At 49.1% G+C, this 20111-nt stretch overlaps 6 protein-coding genes across 6 annotated transcripts; 4 read left to right on the top strand and 2 right to left on the bottom strand.

Annotated features, from left to right (window-relative positions):
* Window positions 1-222: 222 nt before the first annotated feature.
* On the top strand, window positions 223-1839 carry N7481_003709 (FAD-binding oxidoreductase; the record flags this gene model as incomplete). The annotated part of the gene is made up of 1 exon (XM_057262928.1): window positions 223-1839. The coding sequence occupies one exon, from the start codon at window positions 223-225 to the stop codon at window positions 1837-1839; it is 1617 nt and encodes a 538-aa protein (XP_057124589.1).
* A 995-nt stretch (window positions 1840-2834) lies between these two features.
* On the top strand, window positions 2835-4764 carry N7481_003708 (GMC family oxidoreductase; the record flags this gene model as incomplete). Its single annotated transcript, XM_057262927.1, has 2 exons — window positions 2835-3089; window positions 3172-4764. 2 exons carry the CDS (start codon window positions 2835-2837, stop codon window positions 4762-4764), a joined length of 1848 nt encoding a protein of 615 aa, XP_057124588.1.
* A 2029-nt stretch (window positions 4765-6793) lies between these two features.
* On the top strand, window positions 6794-14960 carry N7481_003707 (type I polyketide synthase; the record flags this gene model as incomplete). The annotated part of the gene is made up of 9 exons (XM_057262926.1): window positions 6794-7018; window positions 7113-7526; window positions 7581-8928; window positions 8983-9621; window positions 9713-10125; window positions 10176-12797; window positions 12860-13903; window positions 13974-14063; window positions 14118-14960. 9 exons carry the CDS (start codon window positions 6794-6796, stop codon window positions 14958-14960), a joined length of 7638 nt encoding a protein of 2545 aa, XP_057124587.1.
* A 426-nt stretch (window positions 14961-15386) lies between these two features.
* N7481_003706 (snoRNA-binding rRNA-processing protein IMP3) lies at window positions 15387-16139 on the top strand (the record flags this gene model as incomplete). The annotated part of the gene is made up of 3 exons (XM_057262925.1): window positions 15387-15418; window positions 15517-15877; window positions 15966-16139. 3 exons carry the CDS (start codon window positions 15387-15389, stop codon window positions 16137-16139), a joined length of 567 nt encoding a protein of 188 aa, XP_057124586.1.
* Window positions 16140-16337: 198 nt separating this feature from the next.
* N7481_003705 (uncharacterized protein) lies at window positions 16338-17695 on the bottom strand (the record flags this gene model as incomplete). Its single annotated transcript, XM_057262924.1, has 2 exons — window positions 16338-17458; window positions 17515-17695. 2 exons carry the CDS (start codon window positions 17693-17695, stop codon window positions 16338-16340), a joined length of 1302 nt encoding a protein of 433 aa, XP_057124585.1.
* A 371-nt stretch (window positions 17696-18066) lies between these two features.
* Window positions 18067-19312, bottom strand: N7481_003704 (ceramidase; the record flags this gene model as incomplete). Its single annotated transcript, XM_057262923.1, has 7 exons — window positions 18067-18229; window positions 18282-18399; window positions 18465-18746; window positions 18824-18964; window positions 19022-19082; window positions 19165-19177; window positions 19263-19312. 7 exons carry the CDS (start codon window positions 19310-19312, stop codon window positions 18067-18069), a joined length of 828 nt encoding a protein of 275 aa, XP_057124584.1.
* Between the last annotated feature and the right edge of the window lie 799 nt (window positions 19313-20111).

Raw genomic sequence — 20111 nt, 5'->3', positions numbered from 1 at the left:
CCTACTACTAATACTCCTATTAGACAATGGCTCAATAGTCTGGATAAGCAGTAATAAAGTACCAACGAAGTAGTAGTACTAGTTGCACGAGTTCTCTTCTATACTCGATGTTGACTGTTGATATTGACTGCTCTCACCGCCCGCAGGCACCGACGACTCCGCATGATTAACGGAGTTATACTCCGTACTTCCAACTCTCGCATCGATCTGAATTCGGTGGAGATGGATCATTCAATTGCTGTACAGCAGATTTCGGAGCGGGTTGCCGACTTCCACCGTCGTCAACAACCCTTTCGCATCTACCATGGCTCAACCAACAGTACCCGGCCAGCCAATCACTCTCCATCCACCACTGTGAGCACAGCTGCACTCACCCGCGTTCTGGAAATCAATGAAGATGGCTGCACCGCACTCGTGGAGCCCAATGTCCCCATGGACTCTCTCGTCGCCGCCACCAAGGCAAAGGGCCTCGTCCCGTTGGTGGTCATGGAGTTTCCGGGAATTACCGTTGGAGGCGGCTTCTCCGGGACTTCAGGAGAAAGCAGCTCTTTTCGCGAAGGCTTCTTTGACCATACCGTCAATTGGATTGAAATGGTGCTTGCAGATGGTCAGATCGTGAGAGCATATAACGACCATGTCGGAATCGACAACAAAGGCGAGAATGACGACTCAGCTCAAGATTCACGGTCTGATTTGTTCTGGGGCGCGGCTTCATCGTTCGGAACTATGGGTGTTGTGACATTATTAGAGGTCCGCCTGAAAAAGGCTCAACCCCTGGTCGAATTGAAATATTATGTTAGCTCCGATATGACAGATGCGCTACGGGTATTCCAGGAAGCGAGCGTGGACCCGGAGACAGAGTATCTGGATGGCATCGTGTATTCGCGAACGAAAATCGTCGTCTGTGCCGGGAAACAAGTAGACGGGAAATCGAGCAAGGGCTCAGTCCAACAGTTCACTCAACCGCGTGATCAGTGGTTCTATTTACATACCGAGAAAATCGCTAAACGTTCAACTTCAAGTCGACGAGATACCTCTACACCTGATGCAATCGACTACATCCCACTTCAAGACTATCTGTTCCGCTACGATAGAGGTGGTTTCTGGGTGGGCCGGTATGCCTTCCAATACTTCCTCACGCCGTTTAACTTCATCACACGTTGGATACTCGACTATTTCATGCACACGCGAGTCATGTACCACGCTCTACATGTGAGCGGTCTTGCCCGACAATACGTGATTCAAGACGTCGGCGTACCGATATCCACTGCAGCGGAATTTCTGGACTGGCTCGACATTCCAGAAAACTTCGGACAATATCCGCTCTGGCTCTGTCCACTTCCACCAGGAAGTGCGGGCGGACTAATGATCGAAGGTCAAGAATCGGAACCAAAATCAGAATCGACCAACACCGAGCGAACGACTCTCATGAACTTCGGACTCTGGGGCCCGTCAACAGCAAGCGGGCAGTCCGGCTTTGTGGCTCAAAACCGCGGTATCGAGCACAAGGTCCATGCCCTTGGAGGGAAGAAGTGGCTTTATGCGCATACTTACTACACCGAATCGGAGTTCTGGGATATCTACAAGAAAGACGGATACGATGCTCTCCGCACAAAGTATCATGCCCAGCATCTGCCGACTTTGTTTGACAAGGTTCGTGTACGCGAGTCGGATCTTCCTGGTGCGCACCGTGGGGAGTTTGAATCTGGGTGGAAGGGGATGGTTAAGCGGACTCTTTGGGATGTATGGCCTTTTAGTGGACTCTATGGAGTTTACAAGGCTTGGAGAGGTGGTGATTATCTATTACAGAAGGAGGGCTCTAGCAAGAAGGGTGACTAGTGTTTATACCCCGGCAATATTGATAATTTATTATTACCGACGGGAACAAGAGCAGAAGAGTAGCAGAAGACAGCCACGCTATCTTTACGATATCCTTATGAAACCATTTATACAAAAATGCGAATTAAAACCACGTGGCTAATATGCCGTGTCTTTGTGACCCGCATTCTTGGGGGATCGACACGGCATTTTTCACGACACAACAATAATAATGGTTTCATGTGACAATCAATAGATACTGGGCCTGAATATCTCACCAACCTTATAATACTATGTATTACTAGATGGTATTCTCTTACTATCTCCCTTTTCTCGGTGGAGTTTGCCCAAGTTCACGTCGCTGAATGAGATCACAACCTTCCAAGGTTGGAATGCAAGATCTTGCATCAAACAGTGGGTCATCAACACCATCGGCAAATAATATCTGAGGAATGAAACCACAACAAGAAGAAAAAGCAAAGCTTCGTGTTTGCTGAGACCCAGACCTGTATATATTACACATATCTCATTGCATCAACACCCAGCTTACTGCACCAACCTCGGCTGACATTGAAAAATTGCTGTCTGAGCGCAGAGTCCCCGCGTGGCTATTGACTAGCGATTGACTAGCCCGCCTGCTCCAACTAAAAAGGGGCCGATCATCGCTGCACTCAAGCTTTGTGGTTCGCCATGACCTTTAACTAGGGTTCATGGTGGAACTGCATGCACAGAATAGGTGTTTGTTGGATCCAATCTGGGTTTTCATTTCGCTTGGAAATACCATTCAGCCCGTGAGACTGCGACCTCACCTCTAAGCAATTCCGCGCCAAGCCCCACCAGGTCATGTAGTTGATAATTCCTTCTGTTCACCCATGCAATTAGTGGGTACATATTAATTCCGATGGCTCAGTTCAGATTCAGGATTCAGTTCTTGGACTCTTCGTCTTCATCCCCGTCCTCTCCTTTTCCTATGGTTATTTGAACCACCACACTAATTTACAAACAGGCATCTCGATATGCTTTTCTCACGGCTTTTCAGCTTAGCTGCCTTTTCAGCGGGCCTGAGCGCTGCGGTGGAATTGACTGGCTACGAATATGTGGTTGTTGGATCCGGTGCTGGTGGCGGCCCTCTCGCGGCCCGACTTGCTCTTCACGGCCACAAGACACTCCTTATCGAAGCCGGCGATGACCAGGGATTGAATGATAATTATACCGTGCCCGCCTACTCCGCCAAGGCCTCTGAAGATGGAGCTATGGCATGGAACTTTTTCGTTCGTCACTACGCGGACGAGGCTCGCCAGGCCCTCGATTACAAAACCACATACGAGACTCCTGACGGAGAGGAATATACAGGGCTCAACCCCCCCGAAAGGCTCGACCATGAAGGGTACATTGTATCCTCGCACTGGCACTCTAGGTGGGTGTACCGCACACAATGCTTTAATCACGGTTTACCCCCACGAATCGGATTTTGACTATATCTCCACCCTCACTGGCGATGGTTCTTGGTCTCCCGATAACATGCGCAAATACTTCGAGCGCATGGAGAACAATAAGTATGCTCTTCCATTGCTTCCTGGCCACGGCTATGATGGATGGCTAGGTGTTGAAGAGGCACCTATTAGTATTGTCCTGGAAGATCCGCAGCTTTTGAGTATGCTTCTCGGAGGTGCATTTGCTCTGGGCAACCAGACTAACTCGATATTTAACCTTGGAACCTTGCTCGCCGGCGACGCTAATCGTGATGCTAAATCGCGTGACACTACTCCTGGATACTATCAACTCCCCATCGCCACCGACGGCAGCAAACGTAACGGCCCCCGCGAGTTCCTGGTTGCTGTCCACGGTGCCAAGAATGCCGATGGCTCAAAGAAGTACCCTTTGGACATCAGGACCAACTGCCACGCGACCAAGATCACATTTGACAATTCAACTACACCGCGCGCTACTGGAGTTGAGTTCCTGGATGGCAAATACCTCTACCGCGCGAGCCCTCGCTCTGCAACTGCCGGAAAGGGAACGCCCGGAAGCGTTACTGCGTCTCGTGAAGTCATCGTTTCTGGCGGTGTTTACAACTCCCCTCAACTTCTGAAGCTAAGCGGCGTCGGGCCTGCAGAGGAACTCGGAAAATTTGGTATCGACGTCGTGTCCGACCTCCCTGGCGTCGGCACAAATCTCCAGGACCACTACGAAACTGCCGTCCAAGGCCACACGCCGAAGAACTTCACCGCGTTAAAAGGTTGTACCTTTAGCGTAAATGGCGAGGAGGATCCCTGCCTGGACCGCTTTAACAGCCCTATCCTAGGCAACCGCGGTATCTACTCATCTGGTGGATTTGCTGCTACTATGTTCTACAAGAGTAGCGTTACAGCAGACGATAGCTATGATGCCTTCGTATTTGGAGGCCCCGTCAACTTCCGCGGTTATTACCCCGACTACAGCATTAACATCACCGAACGCCATGATTGGTGGTCATGGGCCGTTCTGAAGGCGCACCCACGCAACACTGCCGGCTCCGTGACGCTCCGCTCCGCGGATCCTCTCGATATGCCAGATATCGTGTTCAATTATTTCGACACTGGAAGTGACGGTTACGAGAAAGACCTGACAGCAATCACCGAGGCAATTGGAGTTGCTCGTGATGCGTTCCATCGCCAGCTGGTTCCCATTGAGGAAGTTCTTCCTGGAAAGGACGTGAACACGGAAGAAGAGATCCATGATTATATCAAGAACACCGCTTGGGGCCATCATGCTTCGTGCACTTGCCCTATTGGAACGGATGACGATCCTATGGCTGTGCTGGATTCAAAATTCCGTGTGCGTGGTGTGCAGGGCTTGCGTGTTGTTGATGCGTCTGTTTACCCACGCATCCCTGGAACTTTCACTGCCGTGTCGACCTATATGGTGGCTGAGAAGGCGGCTGATGACATTATTAATGCTTTGTAAAATTAACTAATTGTGATATATCATTCTACGTCATAAAGCCCTTCATGCTTGATTATCGGCCCCTTCGAATCAGGATTATCATTTGTTATATTCCCCTTATAGACATAGTAGATTCCGAGCTAGGTTCCGAGCTTCATGAATCCTTTGTTCCGAAAAGGTATCCAGCTGCGCCTACGTTCGAGGCTTGCTCGGAGCAGGGGCAGGAATGGGAAGGACCTTAACGGTGATATGATTTGCTGCCAACGCAAGGAAACGATTTGTACCCTGACCACTTGCGTACGTATCCGGCCGTAGGAGATTAGACTTCCTCTCTCGCGCTCAAAACTTAGCTAGGAGTATACTTGGAGAGGTAGAACTTGTGTTGTCCGGATGTAGTTCCCGCTAAGGACAAAGAAAAGCGAAGCTCCCTGTAAACTCTACTCCGCAACAGTACTGGAACTGCCCGTTCAACGGCCTCGGGGGCGTGTTGGGTCAAGGAAAGGAAGGCCGTAAGTTCCTTGCTACTCCACAGTCACCCTACTAGTCCTGATGTGGCCAGCCGTGCCAGGAAACGGTCTATCATCTCTCAGCTGAGTCCCCAGGAGCTTTGGCGCCCAGATAACCTTGGAAAGGGGAGGCGGGCTCGTCATGTATCGAATGATGGGCTTCAGCTCGGTGGAGGGAGGGCCTCTGGCTGCAGCTAGCACGTTCACATCTCTAGCTGTTGACTATTCTAGATTAGTTGACATTGCGCGAGTCAACAAATGCGTGATCTGAGTTTCCATCAATCCCGTTCACGTGATGGCGAGGATATGCCCGCGGAGCAATATTTCCTCGCTGGGCGATCAATTGAATTGGAACCACGAGACATTATTCGTGGATTGCGACTTCTTGATGTTAGGTGGCGCTTTTTAGCGGCAGCAACGGCCAAACACAGGCGCAGGGTGCGCTCTGAGGTGGTGTTGGACAGCATGAATAGTCTGATTGGATCTCACGCTAAAGTCCTAGACTCTGCATTGTGCATACTTTCAACAAACAGACGGGATTGTTTACCATGTGCACTGCTTTTGAACCGCTAGACAGGCGTTAGACAGGCGGATGGATGCATCGACGGCGTGGAGAAGATTGATTTCTTTGTGTAAAGTACGTATCCTAGGCGTGGCCGCGCTTCTGTCTCGCTCGAAAAGGGTAAAGGTAGTGAAATCGCAAAATTGGGGATCTCTCTGCCCGAATTAGCTTCGATCATGGGTCAGGCCTTACCCTTAAGCATGTACGCTTTGGCTCGTCCGGGCCTTGGCCGATTCATCCTACCTAACTCTCCCCACCAAGGTGGCCTGTGGGCATAAAGGAGGGGCTGATTGACAGGGATTTCCGAGAACCGAGATCCACCGATGCAGCCGTTGAGTGACAGGCACTGTTATTCGTCGTTGAAGGTCGATTGGGGCCGTTCATGCGACAGCCTGCATACTGGCGCCAATCTTCCCCGCTTGTCCAGGGAGCTGGAAAAAGATGCACCCGAGGCTTTGGTCTGCTTCAATATTGGATCAAGATTAGGTTACTCCAAAAGGCTAGACTCGCTGCACCCAAATACTCGAGTGGGCACTTTGAGAGGAAACAAAGAATGATTTCGCTCTGACGTGGGCTAAACCTCACCCTTGCCTAAGGCAAAGAACGCGTTGACGTTGACACGCGGGAGAGATAACGGCGAAATACCGCGTAAGGTACTTTTGATAAGAAATGCTGTTTTTATGGAGTAATCGGGCAAACAAAGGTGCCAGGCATGGACGGTCTACCGACCAATCGACTTGTTGGGTGTTGTACACGGAATCATCCATGCCGGCTGATCTGCCCTTCCCTGCTTCGACTGACCTCTCACCTGCCACCCGTGCCTTTTTTTTCAAATTCCTATATCTATGCTCGAACATCTTTCCATTCCCAGAGGTTTTTGAAAATCTAAATCTATCTCTTTCTACTCCTTTGATTTCCTTGGAAGCTCTGCTACGCAGGATATCCTTGAAACCTTTCATCTCTTCTCATTTCAAACGATACCATGGAGCCATTATCAGGGAAATCGTGGCGTCTCAGTGATGCTCCTTCAGATCTTGTCGAGCCTATTGCCATAATTGGTACTGCTGCCAGATTTGCAAAGGATGCCCTCTCGGTTGAAGATCTTCGGGACATTTTGCTAGAAGCCCGTTCTACATGGTCTCCAATTCCAAAGGAACGTTTCAACTCCGACGCGTTTTATCATCCTGACCCTGAGCATGGAGGCACGGTATGTTGATTCTCTTTTTTACCACCTTTTGATCTTTATAAATTGGTGGGCTGTCGAGATGCGGTAATATTTACTGACGGCACCGATTGCATAGCTCCATATCCAGGGTGGGCATTTCCTCGCCGAAGACCCTGCCCACTTTGATTCGTCCTTCTTCAACATTACAAAAAATGAGGTACTCACGTTGGACCCACAACAGAGGCTGGTGATGGAAAACGTGTATCATGGTCTCGAAAATGCCGGCGTCCCCTTGGCCCGTGCGATCGGATCCAATACATCAGTATTCGTCAGTGGGTTCAATCATGATTATTTGGGGATCCTTAACTCAGATCCGGAGATGACCGCCAAATACAAGCCTACTGGTGCCTCGAACTCGGTTATTTCGAACCGAGTCAGCTGGTTTTTCGATTTCAAAGGACCCAGCATGACTATTGACACGGCTTGTTCGAGTAGTCTGGTTGCTTTGCACCTGGCTGTCCAGAGTCTGCGATCCCGTGAGACAACCATGGTATGTCCTTTTCTCACCCACGGATCCTACTAAATCCACTGACAAAGCTATCAGTCTGTTGTGAGTGGCGTGAGCATACTAGAAAACCCGCTCGAGACCACTGGCTACAGTCACCACGGTCTTCTTGGTGCTCAAGGCCGCTCTTTCAGTTTTGACGCCCGTGCTGAAGGATATGCTCGTGGCGAAGGAGTTGGCACTGTCATCTTGAAACCTTTGGTGGATGCGATAAGAGATGGAGATATGATTCGCGCAGTAATCCGTGAAACCGGTGTCAACCAAGATGGTCGTACACCCGGTATTTCTCTTCCAAGCGGCGAGGCCCAAGAATCTCTCATCCGACAGGTCTATCAGCGAGCTGGTCTAAGTATGCTAGACACTCGGTTTGTCGAAGCACATGGGACTGGAACCCGAATCGGCGATCCAATCGAAGCGAAGGCACTTGCAAAGGCATTTGACTGCCAACGAGATGGGCCTTTGCACATCGGATCCCTCAAATCAACTCTTGGTCATACGGAAGGATGCTCTGGTGTGGCAAGCCTCGTGAAAGCCATTCTGGTCCTTGAGTCGGGTATTATCCCTGCCAACCACGATCTACAGGAGGTGAATCCTGAGATCTTGGCCAAGGAATGGAATATCGACTTCCCTTCGGACAACATCCCTTGGCCCACCTCTGGTCTGCGCAGAGCTTCGGTCAATTCATTCGGGATCGGAGGAACGAATGCACACTGTATCCTTGATGATGCTTACCATTATCTTTATGAACGTGGCCTGTCAGGTTCACACAACACGAGCACCGCCATTCGTCCATTTAAATCATTGCGCCGTCAACTTCTACTTCCTCCCCAAGCTGATGAGTATTTTAACTTATCGGCGACGGGGCCTGAATCTGACAGCGATGATACCGAGGTCGATTTTAGTGAAACACCCCTCGCCCAGAGCAGTGCAACAACTCCTTTGCTGAAGCCGGTCCAAGTCCGCGGGCCGGAAGTGCTAATGGAACTACCACAACTCTTCCTACTTACAGCATTTGACGAGGATGGTGTTAAGCGCATTGCATCTTCGTATGCTCGCTATGTCAAGAAGAAGAACGCCCTTGCAGGGCGAAACAGCGACTTACTGAGAGATCTATCATTCACAACTTCGGCACGGCGCTCCAAATTTCCATGGAAGAGCTTCATAATGGCATCCGCTGTCAAAGAGCTTGAATGGAATTTGTTGGAGGGGAACTTCACAAAGCCAATTCGGACGGAGGTACCACCAGACGTTTGTTTCGTCTTTTCTGGACAGGGAGCGCAATATAGCGCAATGGGAAAATCGCTACTCAGATACCAAGTATTCAGGCACGCAATGGAGGAGGCGTCCGAGTATTTCCACAGCCTTGGAAGCTCCTGGTCACTACTTGGTAAGAACAATCTCATCATACAAAGCTTCTGAGATGCGAGCTAATCTACCTTAGTGGAACATGCGGCAACCGAGTCACGGTCAAGGGTTGACTGTCCTGAGATCGCACAGCCCCTCTGCACTGCGCTTCAGGTCGCTTTGGTTGAGCTTCTAGCTAGCTGGGAAATATTCCCGAAACGAGTGGTAGGTCATTCATCAGGCGAGATTGCAGCGGCCTACTGTGCTGGCAAAATTTCTCGCGAAGCTGCATGGAAGATCGCCTATCTGCGTGGCATTCTTTCGGCCAAGCAGCAGTCAGCCAATGGGGCAATGATGGCCGTACGTCTGGAGGAGTCGCAATTGAACCGCCATATGCAATCTGTCCGGGAAAGACTTCAAGGTGAACTGCGGATAGCATGCTCCAACAGCCCTACAAACAACACCGTCTCGGGCTGCGCAGCCCTTATTGATGAGTTAAAGGTCATACTGGATCAGGAAGGCGTGCTCGCGCGGAAGCTCAAGGTTCAAAATGCCTATCACTCATCGCACATGGAGAGTATTGCAGATGAATACCTCCAGCTTATGGGATGCTTGAGGTTTGGCAGCCACCTCTTCTTGCCGCACCCGGTTCGCATGTTTTCGACTCTGACGGGAGAAGAGTTAAACGAAGACCCCCCTACCGGGCAAATACTGGGTGGACAATCTGATCTCCCCTGTACGTTTTATCGACGGCATAGAGAGCGTTTTCGTTGCAGGAGAGAGGGAGCCGGGTGGGATCTCAAACCTTTTATACTTCATGGAAATAGGGCCCCACTCGACCCTCCAGAGTGCGATCAAAGAGACCTTGTCGCCAGAATTTAGCAAAGGAAAGGTCAAATACCTAGCCGTTCTGAACCATTCTGATCCAACTTTGACCCCTTTACTCAGTTCAATTGGTTTTCTTGCCAGCAGTGGATACGGACTCGACATTCACAAAGTCAATATGGCTTCCTCTCACTACCCAAGTTCCCATGCTAAGCTTTTGGTTGATCTTCCGGCGTACTCTTTCAAGCACGCAGAAAAGGTGATTTACGAAAGTCGACTTAGCAAAAATCTTCGCTTTCGCAAGTTCCCGCGTCATGACCTCTTCGGCGCTCCTGTCACGGATTGGGATGCTAATGCACCGCGTTGGAGACAGTTTGTGAGACTGGAAGAGAACCCCTGGATAAGACACTATGTGGTAAGCGAAGAAAGGCCTATCAAATGCAGATTCCCGCTGATGACTTTCAGATTGCCGGAAACCATGTTTACCCAGGTGTCGGCTATCTCGTGATGGCTATTGAAGCTTCGCGGCAGTTGGCTGGGGAGAAGGCCATAACTGGCTTCCAACTCCGCCAAGTCTCCATTCGTCGAGCAATGATTGTTCCCGACACCAAGCAGGGGATAGAAGTCTGCATCTCAATGACGACCGAATCCTCTTCTGAGCTCAGAGTTTGGCGCCGATTCCACATCAGTTCGTACAACGAGGCAAGTGAGCACTGGACAGTGCACTGTACTGGTCTCATCTCGATTGAGGAACGCTCTCCAGACGACCCCTTGAGCAATCATCAAGAAACCGAGGCCGAAGCCCGGGAATGGCGCCACAAATACAACAGCGTACAAGAGGTGTGCAATCGTCCGATAAATTTCTCGAATTCGTACGATGCGCTTCTCAAATCGGGATTTGAGTTTGGTCCTCTATTCCGCAATCTTCACGATGTGCGGCTCACAGACTCCCGATTGGGGCAGATGACTGGCCTTGTGACCGTTCCTGACATTGCAGAGGCTATGCCGAAGCGTTACGCGCATCCGCACCTAATTCATCCCGCCACGATGGACAGCATGATCCACATGATGATCGCAGCCGTAATGGATTTCACTGGAAAGCCCTCTCTCGAAAAAATCAGACTTCCAACATACATCCGCGATATGTGGGTCTCTGCTGATTTGAATCCTGCCCCCGGTCATAATTTCGAGGGCTATGCATCGGTACAGCCTTCAGCCTCGGAGAAATTTGAAGGTCAAATAAGAGTTTTCGATTCCAGTTCCAAGACTCATTGTATTTATATGAGTAACATTGACCTTACGCCGCTCGATAAGGACATGGAAATTTTTCCTGGGCGTCAGGTTTGCAATACCATTGAGTGGAAGCCAGATATCAATTTTCTGGACTCCGAAACAGCATGCACCCTGGCTCAGATAAATGTTTGTCCTACAGGCCACGATAGGGCCTTATTATGGGCGAAGCGTCTCCAGTTGGTCACCATGATATCTATCACCGAAGCATTGAGCTCGTTAAACATTGATACCGAAGCCCTACAGCCACACCTCCGCAAGTTCTACAACTGGATGCGGCGTGTGCGAGAGGATCTTTTGAATGACAAGATCATTCATTTGCCACTTTTTGAGTTTGAAACATGCCTCCATGACAAGCCCCTGAGAGACGCAATTCTTGAAGAAGTTGCAAATCACAATGCGACAGGCGCATTGACGGTTCGAATGGGCCAAAATATTGCATCTGTGATGCAGCAGGAGGAAGATCCACTGCATTTGATGTTCGATGAAGGTCAACTGATGGAAGAGTTGTACAAGGAAATCATTAGTCTACACAGTCTGCCTCAATATCTAAGAAGTCATCTGTCTTTGATTCACGACCAAAGGTCCCAGTTACGAATCCTGGAAGTTGGCGGAGGGACTGGAAGCTTGACTGCGGAGGTCCTCGATGTGCTCTCACCATCATGTGACACACTGAACGAGAGTATTGCAACCTACACCTTTACAGACATATCTTCAGCCTTCTTCGAAAAAGCTCAAGACAGATTCCACCACTGGAAGGAAATAATGAAGTTCGAAGTCTTCAATCTTGAAGAAGAGCCTGCCGCTCATGGTCTCGAGGCCGACTCCTACGATTTAATCTTTGCTGGAAATGTAATCCATGCCACGTCTGATCTTACCGCGACATTACGCAGGCTGCGGTCTTTACTTCGTACTGGTGGACAGCTCATCATGCAAGAAGGAATAAGACAAGACTTCCTCTGGTACCCACTTTCATTCGGTCAACTTCCCGGTTGGTGGCTTGGAAATGAGCCTATTCGAAAATGGTGCCCCTACATTCCCGTTTCCGCCTGGGAGCCACTCCTCATTGACTCGGGTTTCTCTGGTGTCGACATCGAGTATCCTTCTTCCGACAATAAGGATCTAAGCTGGCAGAGCATTATGATTTCCACCGCTGTCGAGTATGTGAAGCAAACGCCACAAAAGGTTTACATTGTATCCTCGGGACTGAAGACACTCGGCATAGCCGATTGTATTACCCAGATTCTTGAGTATTCTGGCACATATCAAGTTACCGCGTTGAAAGTGACTGAGTTGGCTCACTTTGCTTTACAAGGCTCTCTATGCATATCTCTTGCTGATCTTGAGAGCCCGACATTTACAACCATTGAGAATGATGAGTACAACGCACTGAAGAATATGTTGATGAATTGCCAAAATTTGCTTTGGATTACTCCAGACTCAAGTGAATTGCTACTGGCGAGCACTAGTTTGGGTTTACTTCGTACCATCCGCTCGGAAATGGGTTCTGACGGTTCAAATATCGTGACTCTTGCTGTTTCAGACTGTGAGCATGTCCCGGCCGAGGATCTGGCAGTCTGGGCTTGTGAGATTATTAATCATCAGTTCACCACCAACAAAGGAGACGATAGACACGCTGAGTACTTGCTACGAGATAACATAATACATGTTGGTCGACTTCGAAGCTTTGAAGGTGCGAACGACTTTCTCGCCTTGCAATCTGAAGCCCCTCCAACCGAGCTGCTACGCATCAGTGATATTCGGCGCCCCGTTTATTTGGAAAAGTTCGCTCCCGCGGTCGATCTACGCTGGATCACTGATATCCAGCACTTGAATCCGCTATCGAAACCCAGATACAGGTCGAGATTCGTGCCATTGGTGTGACTTCGAGCTTTGATCGCCTGAATGTACCTATCGAGGCAGCTGGCATTGTGACCAAGGTCGGATCCGCAGTGAAAGACTTGACCACCGGCGACAAGGTGATTTTTCTGACAAGTAGCACCGGCGACAAGTCCTTCCAGACTTTTGCACGAATTGAAGAAGCAGTTGCTATCAAAATAGCAGAGAATATCCCTTTGGAAACTGCTGCTAGTATGCCAGCAGCTTTTGCCACTGCAATATATGGCCTCGGGCACATTGCGAAGCTATCTTCCAGTGACACAATCTTGATTCATGCGGGTGCAGATGTTCAGGGCCAAGCTGCAATCCAATACGCCAAGATGATCGGGGCCAATATTTTCACAACAGTTTCGACCACGGAGAACAAGGCACTTTTGACTGATGTGTATGAAATACCGGAAGCTAATATTTTCTCCAACAAAAATCTCGGCTTTTACAAGACCTTTATGAGATGTACTGACGGAGCTGGGGCTGATGTCATATTCCATACGCTTACGGGCGAAGTTCAGCAAGAGTCCTTCTCATGCATCGCAGAGTTTGGTCGATTCATAGATGTGTCAGGAAATGCTTCTCAGCCATGTTTGACGCGGGCACCTGCATCAGTTCTTCGAACGCTTTCAATTTCGAACATCGACCTCGAGACCCTTATTCGCTGTCGTCCAAATATTGTTCGACAACTTATTGAAGAGATATTCTGCTTTTACTCCGAAGGCAAGCTCAAACAGGTCCAACATCTCAACATATTGCCATTTTCCCAAATCAAGCGTGGCATTCAGACTCTCCAAAGTGAAGGGGATTCTGAGAAAGTAGTCTTCGTCCCAAGTGCAGATGACCGTATCCCCATAGTCCCGGACCAGTTGCCTCCTCTTCAGTTTGACGGCAGGGCATCATACGTTCTTGCGGGGGGTCTTGGTGGGCTGGGTCGCAGCACCGCTCTCTGGATGGCTGCACGAGGTGCGAAGGATTTGATCTTTCTGTCACGGTCGAACAAGGTCACCGAAGCAGTGGCCAAAATGATTTCAGAACTGAACAAGCTGGGATGCAATGCTCATATCTTTTGCTGTGACCTGGTAGATCGGTCTCGCTTACGCACCGTACTGGACGATTGCCATCGAATACTCCCCCCCCATCAAAGGATGCATTCAATGCTCCATGGTTCTACGAGTATGTCAGGCTCTTCAATAAACCCTTGATCTATCATACTGACATTTTATTCAGGATGCAGCTTTTGAGGGAATGTCCCTCGATACCTGGCAAGCTGCCATTCAACCCAAAGTCACAGGATCGTGGAATTTGCATGAGCTTCTTCCGTCCGAATTGGATTTTTTCGTCATGTTGTCCTCGGTAACGGGGATCTTTGGCAATCGTGGCCAGGCAAACTATGCGGCAGGAAACACCTTCCAAGATGCGCTTGCAGCGTATCGCACCGCACGTGGTATGAAGGCGTCTGTCATCGACCTTGGCAGTGTATCGAATGTCGGCTGGGTTGAGGAGAATCTTCAAAATACAGCAGGTCGCCTGGGCAACCTCTATCAGATACTCAAGGAGAGCGAGGTACACAGCGCAATTGAATTCATGATCGATCCACGCCATGACAAGGGGCAGAATCATGCGGGCCAGCCGGTCTCGCAACTGGTTCTTGGTCTGCCAACCGCAGAAATATGTCGTCAGAACGGCAGTCCGGCACCCCCTTATCTTGGATTTTCGCTATTCACGCATCAAAGATCTACCATGATCGTGAGCCACGGTGAAAGCGGCGAGGAAAAGACAATTAGCACTGCGGCTCTTCTAGCATCAACCAGTACCTTTGACGAGGCAGTGGAAGTGGTGTCGGATGGGATCGTGGAGAAGTTTTCGGCGCTTCTTGCTATTCCGGTTTCTGGAATTGACGTTCAGAGATTTGGTTTCAATAGCATTGACTCCCTGGTTGCCATGGAATTTCGTTCTTGGGTGAAGAAAGAAATTAGCGCGGAAGTGTCTGTGTTGGACATCATGGGGGCGCAGAGCATTCGATCGCTGAGTGAGAAGATCGCCAATAGCAGAAACGGGGGCACGAACTAAGAGATTTGAGATGGTCAATTTTAAGTAGTATGGACTTCGTGTCTTTCAAGTTTTAATTCAAAATTCAAATATCTTGCCCGATCTACTCGTATTTTGTTTTGAGTAGATTTTCCCTAGAAGAGTGAGCGATGGTTCTCGGTATGAAAAAGCTTCTGATTATTTCCCAAACATCATGAATCAAATCCGAATCTCGATTTATTTTAGTATTTTATGATATTTCTTCTTCTGAATTCGACGTCGTTGTTGCTGTGCTGTGTATAGTTCTAAGTCATGTGACCATGCTGATGGTAGAGTGGCAGAATCACACCGCCTCGATAACAAATTTGTTATCGCGGACTTTTTTCACGGGCAACTCGGTCGCTCCAGTCGTAATAACCCTTGAGTATCCCCGTTTTCGAGTGACCAAATCTCGAATCGTTCGTCAAGATGGTCCGTCAGCTCAAGCATCACGAGAAGAAGTAAGTCCGGCTGTCCTCTCACCGCAACACTCGGATCAAGAGCCATCACCAGCACAAGTGCGACCAAGAACAATCGCTAACAAGCTCTCTCATAACAGACTTCTCCGGAAGGTCGACTTCCACACCTACAAGTCCGATGGAAATCACCGCGAACATGAGATCCGTCAGCGCTACCTCCTCCAAGACCCAATGGACTACCGCAAGTACAACGCCATGTGCGGATCCCTCCGCCAGCTCGCCCATAAGCTTTCCCAGCTGGATCCGGAGTCCGACCCCGTCCGTAGGAAACTCGAGTCCGAGTTGCTGGAGAAGTTGTGGCGCATGGGAATCCTGAAGCAGTCTCGCGAGCAGGGTGCGGGCTTGTCTCGTGTCGAGAGAGAGGTCACTGTGTCTGCTCTCTGCCGGAGACGTTTGGCGGTGCTGATGGTGCGCACGAGAATGGTTCAGACTATTAAGGCTGTAAGTTTTTTCGATCACGCACGAAGTGCGCGTGGAGGAGAGCAAAACGAAAGAAAAAAAGATGATGAATTCTAACTAGTAAAAATAGGCTACCACTTTCATCGAGCAAGGTCACGTCCGCGTTGGAACTGAAGTCGTTAACGATCCCGCTTTCCTGGTTACTCGCAACATGGAGGACTTCGTTACCTGGGTCGACTCCAGCAAGATCAAGCGCAACATCATGCAATACCGCGACAAGCTGGATGACTTCGATCTTCTTTAAATGTGAATAATTGAGAGCTCGGCAGCGGGGCACGGAGGGTCGGGAAATGGCCATTTGGCTCTGTCTCCGAAAAAAAAAGCATTTTGGGTTCTGTTTTGATATACCCGGCGCTTATGCATTCTATAATTTACCGGCGCTATGAACAATTGACGAAATTATTGTTATATTTTGGGATCTTGCTTGTGCATGCTCTTCCTTTCAAACCTTTACTTTCCACTTCCACTTCCAGTCTAGCAATGCCCATCGTGACATGCCCACAGAAACAAGCCCTATGAGAAGTACCGCGGCATAAAACCCGACAAGGGCCTGGGGTGTCGTCGATTGAAGAAGCTCACCGCCAACAGGAACCGTCAACAACACTCCAAAGGCAGCGACGGAGTATATTGTGCCGTAGAATCGGCCATATTCCTCCGTGCGACAAAGCTGACCGGCGCAAACAGGAGCCAAAGAGACCCAACCACCCGATCCGAAGCCAAAGATAGCGACAACCGCATACAGCGTCGCTTCATTCTGAGACCCAAAGGGAATCCAAACACTCCCCATAATGACCAAAGTGATGCAGGCTAGAGTGAGCAGAATATTGAACCGACCAAATAAATCCGCCGCAATACCGGGTAGTACTCTACCGACCAGACTCATACTGTTCAGCACGGCGAGAGAGTAAAATTGAACATCGAGATCCAGACCCGAGTAACGAACGTAAGTCGGAAGAAGAGCCGCACAGCCGAAGATAATAAATTCAAAAGCAAACACCGCCACCGCAAGAAAACACAGCCTCGGCGCCTTGAACGCACGGAGGTCGACGACGACTTTCGTCTCGCTAACCATCGGCAATCGCCCCTTCACAAGCATTATCCCAGCTGCGTAGCAGCCAAGTGCCATAAATGCGATGATCCGAATCGACCAGGTCCAACCGTACTCTTTGAAAAGTGTTCGTAATAGCAAGGGAATGATTGCACCGCCAGCTGACGAGCCTGACATACACAGGCCAGAAGCGAGCGCACGGCGTCTATAAAACCAGTGGCTTAACACGGAGATGGCAACAGTTGTCACAACTGCCGAGGAGATACCGCCCAATATGCTAAGACATAGCATGAAATGCCAGTACTTCGTGCATTCGGCGAGCAGGAAGTAGGAAGCGGTGCTACCAAGCGAGCCAAAGATTAATAGCATGCGGGGTCCATATCGATCGAATAGTGGCCCGACCTGAATACCCAGGAAGAGAGTTAGAAAGACCAGAACGGCGGTGATCCAGCCCACGTCTCGGACGGTGTAGTCCGCCAGTTGATGGGTGCTGATATGGTCCTGGACGGATCCGACTACAGAGACGCGAGTTAATGACAGCCAGGAAACCCTTGGCGGACAATACACATACTAGCAGTTTGGAATCCAAATGATGGAAATAGAATCAAGGCTGACCCGAGCAAGCAGGTCCATGCCTCTTTTCCGCCATCTGGAAATGCAAGGCAGACAACAGCATCTGCCGATGCAGGGTTCTCAGATGCAGCGTTAAGCTCGGCTAATTCAAAATCGGTTTCTTGAGTCAGACTGCGCATTCTGATTGAAGTTAAAATGGAAGCATGACCGAAAAGAAAAAAAAAGCCTTTAGAGGGAGAGGGGAAGATAAAAAAGTACGATGGTTTTCCGGTGGGTCTATCTGTCGTTGACAGGGCGGGGAGGGTGGGGGAAGTCCTTGGCGGAGATAATGCGTCAGAAGTGAAGCACCATGTGTGTCTTCGAAAAGGATTGTAGAGTCTATTTGCATGTTCGTTTCTATCAGTAATTTTGAGTCTGGCGGAAGACTCTGGTATTTGTGCCACCCTTCATATCACCCAGTATCCTCCCATAGCACCACTTTATGATATCTAGTCACAAGGACCAGTTCGCTTCGTTGTCACTTCGTATAGTTGTAGTCCCCTGCTAAGACTTAAATTTCTTTCTCAGAAGCAACCATACCCTGCATGATTCCGAACACAGGGCCCACGGGCCAAGCGAAAGAAGAACTGGAGATCTCGTGCGCCTCACCGGAAGTAAGAAGATCCACAGTAGCAACAGCGACGTAGCCGCCAATAGCAGTGAAGAAGTGCCACCTAATTCCCGTCAGCAAGTGTAAATGGCCTTCAGATAAATAGGTATACATACCACCCATGGAACTCAAACACGAAGGCCAGAGGAAGTCCGGCGGTATTTTTAGCACCCGTCAAGATTCCACAGCCGAATTCGTCAATCAGCCAGACAAAATAGCCAAAGCCAAAGCAAACTATGATCATTAGCGGAACTCTAACAGAGCCAGTCCCTATTGAAAAGTGAAAAGTGGAAACATACAGCATCCGAAGAAGGAAAGGTAGCGAAGAGCCTTCCTCTGCTTGAAATCGGTGACTTGAGCGGGAATAAGCTTTGGTGTTCGGGAACCGATCAGGTAAACAGCCAAGCCGAAGGAGACCGCATGGAGAAGAAATTCATCCATGACCATGTGAACAACCATGACGATGGTAAAGAGAATGGAAAGTATGATTCCAATCAGCCGGGCGCGATCGGGGCTGGCTTTGAATGATAAAATGCGATAAAGAAGCGGCGTAGTGAGGAGATGCATTGACAACTCATCGGCTAGAAATTTGAAGTTGAAAATGGTCAGCCAAAGCCACCAGCTGGGACGACATATCATGAGCTGGAATAAAACATACACATTTGTGTATGATATTTGAGGGTCATGTGGTATCCAGCGGAACAGACGCCGACTCCGATGAGTCCGAGATAGGAAATGGAGCGGAAGGCAGCCTGAGGCTTTTGGCGGAGTTGAACCAGGCCATAGATACCATAGCAAACTAGACCATCAACATTAGTTTCTTGTTTGCTCGACACGGAGGTATTCGCGCACTGACTATAAACAAAGCTACTGAATGTATTGATGAACTCGGCCACGAATCGAGTTATGACATAATCCTGTTTTGGACATGTCAGTTACCGGTTTTTTGTTCCAAAAAAAAAAATCATAATCAAAGGAGGAGAAGGGAGGGACGCATACCTCTTCACAGAAACTAGATTCAGTCAGTTTCAGGCTGTCTCTTTCACAGCCATCGGGGAGGAAACATGTTTCGGAATTAGGTAGCAATAAAAACGTACTTCAAGTAGGATGTTGGAGGGCCCCAGAAGGGGTTGGGGGAGGATATCATTGTGGTATACGGTCGGCCAAAAGATGAATGCAAGCAGATATGTCAAGAATCAACAAACAAAGAAAGGGTAATGAGGTTCTTGGAGCGAGAGGCTTAAAATCGAATGAAGACGAGGATGTTGATGTTGCTGACCATCGCAAGTTGACTCCCTCGTTGGCGCCCGGTTCGCCCGGATGAAGAAGGTCGGTGAATGCCGGCAGTACGAAGTATAGCCTCGGCATTAACAGGTATTATAAAGTACTCATCATTCAGTAGATTGTAAACTTATGGAGTAGTATACTATATTATCCTAGCTCTGGATTATCCTATATTTGAAATTGTACAAACTCGAATGTTTTCATTCGTACTAGTCCTTAGGTAGCATTGACGGAACTTCACTTTACTGGTGAACCAACCATTGTTTGCCGGCGCCCCACCATGTGGTGATCGTCATCTAAAACTTGAACGTTTCAGAGATCTTTACTGCAGTCCAATAGTAAAAGACTAGTTATTGAAATTCTTGAAGTTCTGGATCAACATATGGTATTGTGGCTGCTAGTCGGTTAACTATATACTAGGTATGCAATAGGCATCGTATTGGTATGTACAACGGTGCGGATTGCCGGGTATCTTGAATTCTTGGTAAGTGATGCGGTGAAGAATGATGATGAACGGAAAGCAAAACGTAGCCCAGGGTATTCTCATTCGGAGAACCCGAAATTAGTGGCAAGGAAAGGGGAGCAATATTCACAGAAAGGGAGGAGGAGGAGGAATCGTAGGTATAGGTAGAGTATGCAAGCCAAACGCAATGCAATGCAAA

This window comes from Penicillium waksmanii, assembly GCF_028829765.1.
Source record: "Penicillium waksmanii strain IBT 27052 chromosome Unknown utg000004l:1.0-5674109.0:1.0-5678898.0, whole genome shotgun sequence".
NCBI classification, from domain to species: domain Eukaryota; kingdom Fungi; phylum Ascomycota; class Eurotiomycetes; order Eurotiales; family Aspergillaceae; genus Penicillium; species Penicillium waksmanii.
Note: the sequence above shows the minus strand (reverse complement) of the source record. Positions and strands in the feature narration are given on the sequence as shown.